Below are 12,713 nucleotides of genomic sequence, written 5' to 3'. Positions count from 1 at the left end.
ACATTGATTGCAGATTGGAATTGGGGGAATCATTTCCACTTCTCTCTTATACCTGAAATGGGAATTTTCAGTCTTTCTTTTCATAGGAGTTTTAGACTGCCCGTTCTTAAGCCTTGCCCCTGAGTGGTAACACTGGACCTTCCCCTTTAATTCACAAAGATTATACTGAGTGCTGTTAGACAAACAACGTTCCGGAGGACAGTAGTTAACTATTCGTCTGGTATCTGTGGCAGTCTGACACTGCTCACACTTCCCCAGGAGACGCTCCCCCGGAGGTACTTCGGGAATCATTCTCTCGGCTAAGCACACGGCTAGACTCAGGACAGTCAGGATTCCCCACCGGTGTATCCCTCTGCCTTGCCCTTCGCCCGTATAGAAATATACGGCGGGGATTACCATCTTCTCGGCAGCAAGGATATTCTTCAGGGGCCCTTGTAGTCCTAATGGCGTACCTTCTCTTGAAAGCAGCCCACCGAGACGACTTAATTGTGTCTGTCCTGCTCGGTACCTTGACTGTCTTTTGGCACTCAATTTTTAAAGTTTTTGCTTTGGAGTCTAGTTTACCTCTAATCCCCTTTTGAAAAAGCAGGTACCACTCAGGAGAGTCAAGTTCTAAAAACCCCGCCCGGGTGACAAGTATTAAGAAACGGCTAGTCAGCTCCTGTTCTTTAGTCAGACAATTGGTACACAGTCTCTTAGGTTTGTACTCTCCCCAACAGTGGGTTACTCAAATTTGTTTACAACAAGCACATTTAAAATGTATAAATGGAAAACAATCACAGTTTGCGTTGATGTAACTTATCTGGTCTGCAGTTCTACGATTTTAGAACAATCATGTACTAATTTTTCTGAATAGAAACTGAGCAGGATTTTTTGTGCAGTGGTTTTCAATTCTAAACCGGGTGAGCTGATTAAGATGGCTTCATATTTTAGAAGCCTGGAATCAGTCAGCCACTTCTCTGCTTTTTGCTGCAATATGTTTTTCACATCGTGGGGAGTGTAAACTACTAGGGGAGGAAAAGTTATTTTCCTTGCTTCTCTTATTAACAGAGCCACTGTTACAATTGCTGGTAAACACGTAGGCTAACCCCGACTGATTGGATCTAAGATCTTTGAAGCCTATAGGCTTCCCTTTGTCTGCCCATTCCTGAGTCAGGACTCCCTGTGTTGTTTGTTTACTCACATTCACGAACAACTGGAATTCTTTATTCGTATCTGGTAGAGTTAGTACTGGGGCAGTCATAAGAACAGTTTTTAATTTCTGGAAATTAGACTCATTCTGTTCAGTCTACTTCAGCTTGTCAGTGTTTAATCTTTCATACAAAAACTTCACTTTTTCACTGAAACCCTCAATTCACTGCCTGCAATATCTTAAGAGCCCTAGAATTTGTCTAATTTGCCTTTTTGTTTTTGGTGCAGGCAATGCAAGGATGCCTGCTACCCTCTTCGGGTCTAATTTTTTCTTTGAGATATCTAATGTCTGAGGTATTTTATTTTTTATTTCAGGCTCTGTGAATTGCAGCTTGGATTTTGATACTTTCAAACTTTTCTTTCTTAGAAAGTTTAACAAGGCAATCGTGCTTTTCTTCACACTCTCTTCAGTCGGTCCAGCTATTAGCAAGTCATCTACATACTGTGAAAGCTTTGTCCTGTCTTCAAGAGCAAATTGGGTTAACATTTGTTCTAAAGCTTGTCCGAAAAGGTTCGGAGACTTTACAAACTCCTGGGGGAGGACCGTCCACCTTAGCTGTTGCTTACGGTTTTTATCTGGGTCCTCCCACTGAAATGCAAAATAATCTCTACTCCTTTCATCTAGAGGGCAAGTCTAAAAAGCATCTTTCAAATTAATCACACTATACCACACATCTTCTGGTGTGAGTCTATTTAGTAAAGTATAGGGGTTGGCCACCACCGGGAATCTAGTCCGGGTCCTAGCGTTTACCGCTCGTAGGTCCTGGACTAATCGGACGCTATCATCCGTCTTTTTACAGCCAGGATGGGGGTGTTGTGTTGAGACATGCAAGGCTCTAAAGTATCCCCGTTTAGGAGGTCATCAATTATTTGTTTCAACTCCCTTCTCTCTTTGAATGCTATACTTCAGGGTTTATTTTCTCTTCATTTTTAGGAGTCAACTTAAATATTTTCACCACTAATTCAGAATTTTTAATCAAGATATTAATTCTTAAAGCAACAATCATGTCCCTTCCCAGTAAATTGTAATCTGCTTCTTCTACTAATAGCAAATTCCCTAAGCAAATTTTATTTTCAGATTCTATTTCCACATCTTTTATTATAGGTACTTCAAAGGGGTCTCCCTTTGCACTGATTACAAAAACTTTTTCTCTGCTAGCCACACATCCGTATGGCAATTTCTGCAGGGTACTTTTCTCTGCCCCAGTATCTACAAGAAAACTTACTTCTTGTCGTTAGGGGCCCACTTTTAATTTTATCAAGGGCTTCTTGGATGTTCTGGTCTCTAAATTAAAGAGCCCCTGACACTCTTAATCTTCTTGAAAAATTTTCTCATCTTTTATTCTTTGTTTACAATTCCGCTGAACGTGTCCTACCTGTTTACAGTAGTAGCATTCCGGGCTCTCTCCGTGGGGCCGGGGCTGCCCAGTGAGAACTTCGACTTTTTCCGGGTAGTGTTTTAAACTTACCCTGCATCTGTTCTTGTTTCTGGATTTCTTTTACTGCAGTTACTAAAACCTTAGCCTGCAATTTCTGCTTCTCATCTTCTCTCCTCATGTATACTTTTTTTGAGCTTCCCTTAGGAGCTCCTGGAGGCTTTTATCTTGCCACTCCTCGATCTTTTTTAATTTTCTCCTAATGTCCTCCCAAGATTTAGCAACGAATTGTGTTTTTTAACAGAACCTCCCCCACAGGAGAGTTCGGGTCAGTCTCAGAGTAAATCTGTAAACTTCGCCGTAATCTCTCGATCTATTCAGTGGGTGGTTCCTTTTTTTCCTTGACACTCTCTAAAAACTTTGCTAATGTTCTGGCCCCTAGGGACCGCTTCTCTTATACCTTGTACAATCATGCTCCTTAAATCCATCATGTTCTATCTGCTTTCCTCCGTCTGTGCATTCCAGCTCGGGCTTGCGCTAGGCCATTTCTGGTTACCTGGCATCCCCTGTGGATTGCGTCTGTCCCAGTCTCTGATCCCGGCTTGTTTAATCATTTCCTTTTCCTCCGGATTAAACAGTGATCTCAGGATTGCCATAAGATCGTCAAAGGTATAAATGCTACTCCTTAAAAATTCATCTAACCTCTCAGCCACTCCGAGAGGGTCATCTAACAACCGCCCCATCTCTTTTTTAAATGTTCTTACATTTCCAGAGTTAAGGGGGACATTCACAAAACTGATCACTCCAGGGGCCGTCGGTACTTCCCTAAGAGGGAACAACCGGTGCCCCTCTTCACTCTCTCCCCATTCATTATCTATCATTCTCGCTCTTAAACGGGTTCTACTTGCGGGAGGGGAATTGGTGATTGTGTGTTGCCTCCCTGTTATTAATGGTGGGAATTCTGCCGTCACCCGGTTGAAGGGAGGAGCCCCCTCCGTTGTATGGGAGGGTCCCGGTTGTGGCGGCTGGACCGGCAGGGACGGATAGGGTGTTCCCCAGCCTTGCGCCGAAAAAACCTCCGAGGAGGTTGCTGCGGTTACGGTGTTTACAGGCGGGGAAAGGGGAAGGGCTGCCGGCATTGCTGCTGGCCCCGACTCTCCCGCTTGAGACACACGTATCTCAGTGGGTTGGTCTCGGGGGCCCAAGGGTGCTGTGGGCATTACTTGATCTGCAGAGGAAGGTCCCGCTGGTCCTCGATACGGGGGTGGTAAGTGATCGAGGGGTTCCCAGGACTCAGTTTTCGACTCACGTTTTTCTTTTTGCTTTATTGGGAATAGCCCTACTCTGACATTTACCCAGAGCTTAGCGTATTCCCTCTCCTCAGGATCTGAGGGGACTTTGTTCTCCACATAGGAGAACAACTTGTTACACGTCCATTTTTCAAATGTGCCTAACACTGGCCAAGTGAGGTGACTTCTCAACTCCTGTCCTCCCCAAACCTCCATACAATAATGTATTAATTTCTCCTTTGATTTCCCCTTCCTCTGGGGACAATCTTCCTAGTGTTTTAGCATCCACCCCAAGGGACTTTCCAGTGGGATGTCTGGTGATTCCTCCCCCTGATCGGAGGAATCTTTTCCTGTGCTTCTTCCTTGAAGCTTACTCTTTTTCTGCCCTATACTTCGCAAATATATTCTTACCTTTCTTCGACTTCTCCGTGAGTCGATATCAGTTTCTGCGTTGTGTACTTAGGAATCAAAATTTGCCGATACTCACCTTTCAGCGAGCTGAGCTGAGGTCTCTTGTAATCGGAACTTTTGATTCTTCCCTGGACCTCTCCCTGGGTCCGTTACTAAGAGGGTTTACCAGCCTCGAGCTCGACAAGACGTCCCTTCCCCTCTTAGTACCTTGCGATCAGTTCCCGAGACACCCTTTGGTCTCAGGTTTTACGAGTGTGTGTCGAGGGAAAAAAAAACTTTCACTCTGTATCGCTTCCTTCGCGGCCGGCCAATTCCCTCGCGGGAGGATGGAAACGCGACCTTGAAGTCCGCACTCGCTTCGTGATCAGATCACGTCTCACACACTCGCCCGATCGCCCGCTCAACCAGCAGTACTTACAGCTATTTTCCTGCGTGGGTGTCCCTTGTGCGCACTAGACGTTTTACGAGCAAAGTAAGCCGCGGCTTCCGAAGGCTCCGTGCCTTCCGAGCTCTCCGATCCGGATTTATCCTTTTTATTGTGGTTTTTACCTCCGCCTAAATTTGGTTCGGATATCGGAATGAACTACGGGGGTTCTCAACTCACCAGGCCGCCAAAATCAGCGGGGGTACCCGTCCTGGGCAGCGAGATTCCCCGCAGTTTCTCCGATCCGAGTCACGGCACCAATCTGTTATAAATGCAAAGGCAGATTTGGGTTAAATAAAAACAATTTATTATAAAACAATTTCTATAAAAAAATAAACAATGAGGGAAAACCACAATAAAACAAACAGCGCAGCGCTGGGTGGACAGGGGTCTATACCCAAAGGTATAGGTGTTCCCAAATCCACGCAGGAGGGTAAACTGTCCGGGGTTTTTATAGGGATTTTTAGCCTTGAGGCCAAATTCCAGGCAGGCACCATTCATCAACAGTCCTTGATTGTCGTATGAATTGATTTCCTGGCATTGGAGAATAGAGTCGAATGGACGTCCGGACCGAGTCTCCTCATATGTAAAGAAATTCTGAGTGGCTCTTGTGGTTCAGGCCATCCGGATGGGATGGCTGGATCCGGGTTGGAGCCGATGGATATTTCGGCTGGATTTTTCCTTTTGTTTACTTGATGGCTTCCCCCAACGGTAGCCCGCAAGGCGAGGTGTTCGGGTCCGGTGATGAATATCTCGTCGGTGCCTCTCCGTTTTGGCTTGATGTTTCGTGTCCTGCCTATTCTTCCCCGTTGATGGTCACCGAGCCTGTCCTTGTCAGTTTGAGGAGTTTTTTTTTCCTGTCAGCTTGATGGGCCGCGTCCTGTCTATTCTTTTGTTGATGGGCGCCGGCTAGGATCGTTATCCTTTGAGTGGGAATTCGTGGCTAGATCTGGGAAGGGCTTGTGTGTCATACTGTACTTTATATTTTATATCATTATTGTTATATACATTTATTTAGATTTTTACGAATTTTTACAAGTTCATTTCTCACATTAATATTGGTCCTAACTAGTAGAGAACCCAAATCTCTCTGAAATGAAGGATATCATTAATGTTGCTTGACAGATTTGAGCTGTTATGAATAATATGACCCTATGGGTCAGAACAAAACAAAGTTTTTGTTTTCAAAACTGTTGGTTGGAAGGATTTTATTATTACTATGCACCAAGCTTTTTTTGACTTCCATAAACTGCTTTTTGATTTGTAAAGGGTTCTGAGAGCAGCACTGAATTTTCATGTGGCTTCTGTGCCTTGGCACAGCTGAGTGCCTGGAGCAGCAACCTGGCTTTCCTTAGGGTTGTCTCTCTGGAACTGAGTAAATTTTGCCCTGGTTTGTGAATCAGGGAGAGTTTAAGTAGGTTGGCCATGGGTGGCTTAAGGGAACATAGGAATTTTTGCTTTCCCATTCTAAATTTAGAATATGCATTTTTCATATTCATATCACATCTGCAAAAGTTACTTGAGAAGTATGTACAACATGAATATGTGGAAAGAGGATAAAGATTTCCCATTGAAATCTTGATTATGTTTTTGTTCTTTTCATTCCAGTGAAATGAAGCAGAAGTTGGATGAAGAGGGTAACAAGTGCAGCATCCTTTCCAAGCAGCAGAAGTTCAATGAGCACTGCTGCATTCGCTGCTGTTCCCCTTTCACATTTCTTATCAACAGCAAGCGACAGTGCCAAGACTGCAAGTACAACATCTGCAAGAGTTGCAGCACTTACCAGAAGAAGGAGAAGGCTTGGATTTGCAGTGTCTGTCAGCAAGCAAGGTAAAGGCCTATTTTTCAGCAACTTGTGCAAAGCAGCTGTGGCCTGACCTGAGCTTTTCCCTCTATTTGTCAGTAGTTAACTCTGGTGGGATAGAAGCTGAAGTACCTGTTTATGTAGAGGCTGATTTATTCCTGACATGCCTGGTTTTTGTAGAGGTTAATTTGCTCTGAGAGTGTTTGGTTACCTGTTGCATTTTCCAGGCTTGTTTAGCTGGACTGATGTATCAGCAAGCAGTAACTGGGCATAGCTTGTGCAGGACTGGGATGTCCTGAAACACTTGGGTTACTAATGGAACCTGAGCACAGATGGTGCTAAGGCAGTTAATAGTTTGGCAGCTAATCCCACTGATGGGTCAGGAATGGAAGGAAGAATATTTGCAAATAGATTATCCAGCTGTGACTGTGTTTTAAAGTGCTTTTCTAAATGCCAGCTTATTGGTGGGGATGCCTTGAGGTTACTTTGGCAAGTACCCAAAGAAAATAGCAGTGCAACTTGTTATAATTCATAACATCTGCTAAGAATATGCTGCTGGGCTTCTATTTGCAGAGGGTATCAGGGATATACTATCTCACCCTTCTGAGGCTAACAGAGCTCTAATATTTAAAGATAGCGTCAGAAAAACAAAACAAAACACTTATGAGTAGTAGAGGGGCCATCCCTTGGGTGGTGACTGTGATAGTCCTTGTCTTCAAGCTCCAAAAGCAGCCATAGCTGTGGTGAGGTAGTCCTGACTGACACACTTTAACTCAGTCAAGAAGGGTGAAAGAAGTAACTCATTTCCTGATGGTTTAGTTTTCACCACTGGTGACTAAAGCACCTGAGCATGTGTGACAATGATGGCTGTTTATTCTTTACCTTTCTCTTTAGTGGAGAACGCAGGATGAAGACAAGAGACAAGTCCCTTTGCAATGCTTTATTTGCGTACTCAAAGCTGTACTATTCCCTCCTTTCCCATTAACACCCACTTGAAATCACAGAATCACAGAATTGAAGAGGTTGGAAGAGACCTTCAAGATCCTTGAGCCCAACCCAGCCCTAATACCTCAACTAGACCATGGCACTGAGTGCCACATCCAATCTTTGTAAACACATCCAGGCATGGTGACTCCACTACCTCCCCAGGCAGACAATTACAGTACTTTATCACTCTTTCCATAAAATACTTTTTCCTAATATCCAACCTATAAGCCAGTGCTTCTTTCTGCCTTAGTCATTCAACCATTGCATATTGCACCTCTTCCTTCCATTTATCCTGCGTTCACCCATACAGGCAGCAGCACAGCAGCCAGGTTTGTGGATGCTGATGAACTGCACTTAAAATACCTCTTGCTGTCTCCATGAAAATGTCTCAGAAGAATTTAACTTCAAAAGAAGAATCTGTAGCTATATTATAAAATACTATTTCTTACTCTTGAAGTCAGGGCTTTGCCCACAATCCTGTGCAGCCCACAAAGTCACCCATCTGTAATTCAGTTATAAACATTTTCTTTATTTATGAAACCTGAGACACAGCATGAGTTGTTTTTCAGTGAATAAATTAACTAACACTGCTGCTAATCATTTTATGTTCTGGTTTATTGGACTGTGCAACTTACAAATCCCTGTAGGTAGATCAAGGGCTAGTATCCCTCGGAGATTGCTGATGTATTTTGATTTGGTGGGGGCTTTTTTTTGTGTTTGGGGGCGGGGGTGGTATAACTTTTTGAGGTTTAACTCTCGGTCAGTATTTCTTCCAGGGAAAAGCACAACAGTCTGTTGTGAGGTCCTGTCATCTTTTCAGTGACTTTTCCTCAGGTGGACTGTGTTCTCCTGCCTCTCCCCAGCTCCTCTGTTTGTGTCTTTTATTTTTAGGTTTGATAAGGTAGCACAGGTAATGGAGGTGGTTCTTGGTTTTAGCTGTTATTTGCCCGCCCATCTTACTGCACAATAGAAAGTGAGCTCTAGTGGGCTAGAAATATCTGAAGACCATGATCTATGCTCAAGAAAAGCTGACATGTTGAGTTAGTCTTTCAAGGCTTGACCCCAGTAGAGGTACCTGTTCTGTGGATTTTCATTTTCCAAGGCAGACATCTACATTAGCATTTAGCAGAGAGCAAAAATTCAGGTCAGCATTTGAAACATAGAACATTTGTAGAAAATCAGTCAAAAAACTCTCTGCTTCTTCCAAAAGCAGCAATAAGCCAATGAAAACTTTGGTGTTTGAATTCCTTTAAAGCACATCTCCTGTTGCCATACATTTTTTAAAAGTTAGAAATTTGGCTTAGTATGAAATCTCAGGCTCAAAAATGTCTTTATAGCAATGTCTGTATTAATCTTGTGAAGAGCAGGAGAACCTTCCTTAAATTTCCCAATTTCCCAGATTTAGCACATATTCTGCAAATGCTTTTTGATTTAGATTTGTCTCTGAATACTATTATTAATGTTCTCAGGGGGTTCACCTCTCATGGGTATCTTTTTAGTCTGTAAGTACTATTTGATAAAATTATATAATACTCATTTCAAGTTTTCAATAGTGCAGTTCCAATTCTTCCAAAGCTTTGTACAACGTCTCCTTGTTAGACACCTGTCAGACAGTGTATTTAGGTAGCTTGCTGAGGTGTGTATTTTTTAAGTCCTCTTGGCTAAGTAGATTCCAGGCACAATTTCTTTGCCCTCTGGATTAATGCTTTTTATGCCAGAGGCAAAGGTTCTTTGCTCGTCTAATAGAAATAAGATATGCATCCACTTTTCTATTCTTCAAGGAGCCATATCCCAGAACACCCTGCTTGTGATACTCTGCTTTCCAGTTTAACACTTGTACATATAAAAATTAAAATAAAACAAAACACAACAAAAACAAAAACAAAACAAAAGTACAAAAAAACCCCACCAAGCACAATCCATTAAAATGCATATTTTTGCAAGTTTTCTAAACTAATCACATTTTACTTTTGGACTGATTAGTATGAGTACAAAGAGTCTAATCCAAAATGCGGTGCACAAACATCTGGCTGCCCACCTCAGCTTTTAATGGCTATCGTGTGTGAATTCCCCTGCATTCTTGGTTCACTTCTTCAGGTCTCACCATCTGTATGGTAAAATATTTCTGTCTCTGTTGTGAGCAGGAGCATGGGCACCTAATCCTTTCATGCCTTCACATCCATCTGTCCTGTGATTCTCACAGCTGTTCTCAAAACTCTTGCTCAGGTAGTGAAAGTTCATGACTTAAAGGACTCCTGCTTTGCTTTCTTGAGTCAGGCCGTGGGTGAGAGGGTGTTCAGGAAGTCATTATTCTGCGTTATAAGAACTGCTTGGTTGGTGGTGGTCCTTTCCTAGTAACAGTTAAGAGACAGAGACCCAGTCACTGGTCCTTTGCTCAATTAATTGTGCCATTAACAAGTGAAAAGCACAGTCATGCTGCACATACTCAGGCTTCCTGCAGTCAAAGTAGTGTTTTGGGTTGCTCAAACTGGGTCTCAAAAATTGTCACACTGGTTGCTTGCAGCAGGGATTTATCTGAATGTTTAAGAGAACTGCTTTTTTTTTTTTTTTTTAACTTTGGTTTTCATACATCCTATTTAATTGCTGCTTTAACAAAAAAGAAAGCAATGGTATATCAATTGTCTTCATCAACTCTTCAATTCAGAGTTATTATTGAATGTTCCTTATATTTTCTTTTCATCTTTTTGTGGTGCCTTGTTAAAGCCTATAACTAGGCTTTAACAATTTGCATCAGTAGCAAATGTAATTGCCTTACTGGAACTTGAAAATTAGTTAGACTAATTAGATATGCATTAGGGTTTTTTAATGCACATCAGAGTGAGATCTGAGAAAATGCATTAAGGTCCAGTCTACCTGCAGTACCCAGTACATTTTTTGCAACAGGCATGTATTGGAATCAACATTAATATAAAAATGGAGCAACGCTTCTGATAAAATGAAAATTGCAACAGAAAATAAAAGTCTAGACTCACTTGGCAGGCAGAACACTCTCCAAATAGAAAGGAGCTTTGCCAGCCTCAGGAACAGTCCTAAATAAAACATTTATATTTCATATGATTTTGTTTGGAGTGCTCTGTAAAACAATGTAATGGGTTTTAATGTCAGCAGAACAAAGCATGTATTTGTCAAAACATGATAAAGTTGAAATTAGCCTGCCAAAAGGATACATCTCTTCTGCTTAGCTGATGCAAGTTTTAGTGTAAAACTCTGCAGTCTCTACAGGGAAAAAGAAAAAAAAAAAGCACCAAAATTTGGTAAAACTATGGTATGGTACTTGAGGAAAAGTAATACTTCTGGTTAATAACTGAACTTTGTATTTGTTTGTCTGTAACAAAAACAGTCAGTTTCAGGACTTAGTTGAGGAAAACTAATGAAGATATAATGCTGCTTAGCAATTTTGTTTTGCTTTCAAGCAGGCTCAACCATCTGGTAAAAGGAAGCCAAAATGTATTTTAGGTAGTCTGCCTCAGCCATAGCTTGTGTATAGTTTTGTGACAGTTGCTATTTCTGCTGTTTGAAGTCCCTTTCTGACATTAGTGAGAACTTCTACAGAACTTGGAAGCTGTGACACTGTCAAGTAAATGCCAGGAAATGTGTTTTTGCTTCCAAGATCATAGAATTGTACAGGAGCATTCGCTTGCTCTGTGGCATAGCATAGAAGATAAAGTCTTAGTTCTGCCATGTGCCTGTTGTCTTCATTTGACCCATATGGGTCTTGTTCTGCTTTTTTGAAAGTTCTCTAAATGATCCCATTCGTAATGTACTTAAGGGATTTACTAATTTCAAGTAAATTGCAGTGAAAATTATTTTTCTCAGCTGTATATACTTGTAGAAATTGATGCAATTCCTTCAAAAAAAGGCAGGCTACTCTATTCAATTTTTTTTCCTGCCTCCTTGTCCTGCCACTGTCTCTCTGTTTTGTATCCTGTTGCTTGACCTCCTTGTCCTTGCTGTGCTTTAGCATCACAGTGGATCATAGACACCATATCCTTTTGCTCACTGTACCTATGAAGAACAAGGACAAGAGCTTTGATTTTGCACAGGAGCCAAGAACAGTCTTTGGTTTATTCAGTTGTTCCCTAACTGGAGGAGGAGAGAGAGAAATGTGCAAACTGGTTGCTTTGACAGGTTGATCTCTGCTGGGTTTTTTGCTGTACTGATCTGTCTTAATTATTTTGAAGTATTCACTGTGAAGAATTTCATTTCTGCTAGACAGAATAAAGCTGAACTTGCATAACATACAGCAGACTGCAATGCTGCACTTTGCTTTAAGAAAAGTATCTAAAAATGGAATTGAAGAGGAGAGTAAGAAAGAGAGGTCTATTAAAGCAGCTAAATACAAGTGCTGATTAGGTGATCTTTTCTAACTTTAAGTAGCCTTGGAAGTGAGTGTCTGGAGGACTAATCAATGTTTTTTAGAAACTCTGAATCCAAATTTAAGCTGTCAAGTGACCTTGGGGAAACTTCAATGTGTCAGGTTTCTCCCTGTGCAGAATGGATTTGATGACCCTGAGCTCTTGGAGGTTAGTGGTTAGAAAGTTAAATCCTCTGGTTGTAAAGTGCTAAGTATTATTAATGTACTGTTATTAGAGGAGTTTTGCTGCAGTCAGCATGCCTGAACCTTTGTGGTTTTCAGTTGCAGAGAAAGGTAAATGCTTGGATTCTTCTAGGGAATGAATGAGGGTGGAATATGATGGCTCTATGTTCATTGTTAATATATAAATGCTTGCCTGTGTTTGGCTTCACTTCCCTTCAGCAAGTCAAGGTAAGAAAGGCTATTTAACATTTTCTCTAGTAGTAATAAATATTACATAAATAGTGTGCAAAAATACTGGGACTGCTAAGCTGGGAGGAGATGGATATGAAAGGATGTAGCACAGTTTTTCCACATAATAAGCAGCATACAAATAATAGGTTGGACTTACTTAGCCTTTCAGTTTTGCAAAAGCTGAAGGACTCCCAGTGAGGGTGACAAATTAAAAGCTAATTAAAATTGCACAATATTTTTTAAGTATGGGCACTTAATGTTACATGGGAACATCATGCCTTACAGTCGCTGAGATGGAAAATATTAAGTATCAAGCACAATTTATGGAAGCACTTCCCTTGTGTCAGTTCTGCAACTGGAACTTCATGTGCTGTTCATCATAAAACGTGAATAAAGCAAGAGGCTATGCTATGGTTAACACTCTAGAGGTAGCTCTAAGCAG

General features: G+C 41.7%; 1 protein-coding gene across 5 annotated transcripts in view; it reads left to right on the top strand.

The window, feature by feature from the left end:
• MYRIP (myosin VIIA and Rab interacting protein) overlaps positions 1-12,713 on the top strand; it is a 216,516-nt gene that overhangs the window by 96,201 nt on the left and 107,602 nt on the right. For all 5 annotated transcript variants that reach the window (XM_005519028.3, XM_088063392.1, XM_088063388.1 and 2 more), the window contains exon 3: positions 6,300-6,521. In XM_005519028.3, the coding sequence (XP_005519085.1) occupies positions 6,300-6,521 (222 nt within the window). The remainder of the gene's footprint in view (positions 1-6,299; positions 6,522-12,713) is intronic.

This window comes from Pseudopodoces humilis, chromosome 1 (genome assembly GCF_049639895.1).
Source record: "Pseudopodoces humilis isolate 2021_Gansu_Grassland_sample_001 chromosome 1, ASM4963989v1, whole genome shotgun sequence".
Taxonomy (NCBI): domain Eukaryota; kingdom Metazoa; phylum Chordata; class Aves; order Passeriformes; family Paridae; genus Pseudopodoces; species Pseudopodoces humilis.
Note: the sequence above shows the minus strand (reverse complement) of the source record. Positions and strands in the feature narration are given on the sequence as shown.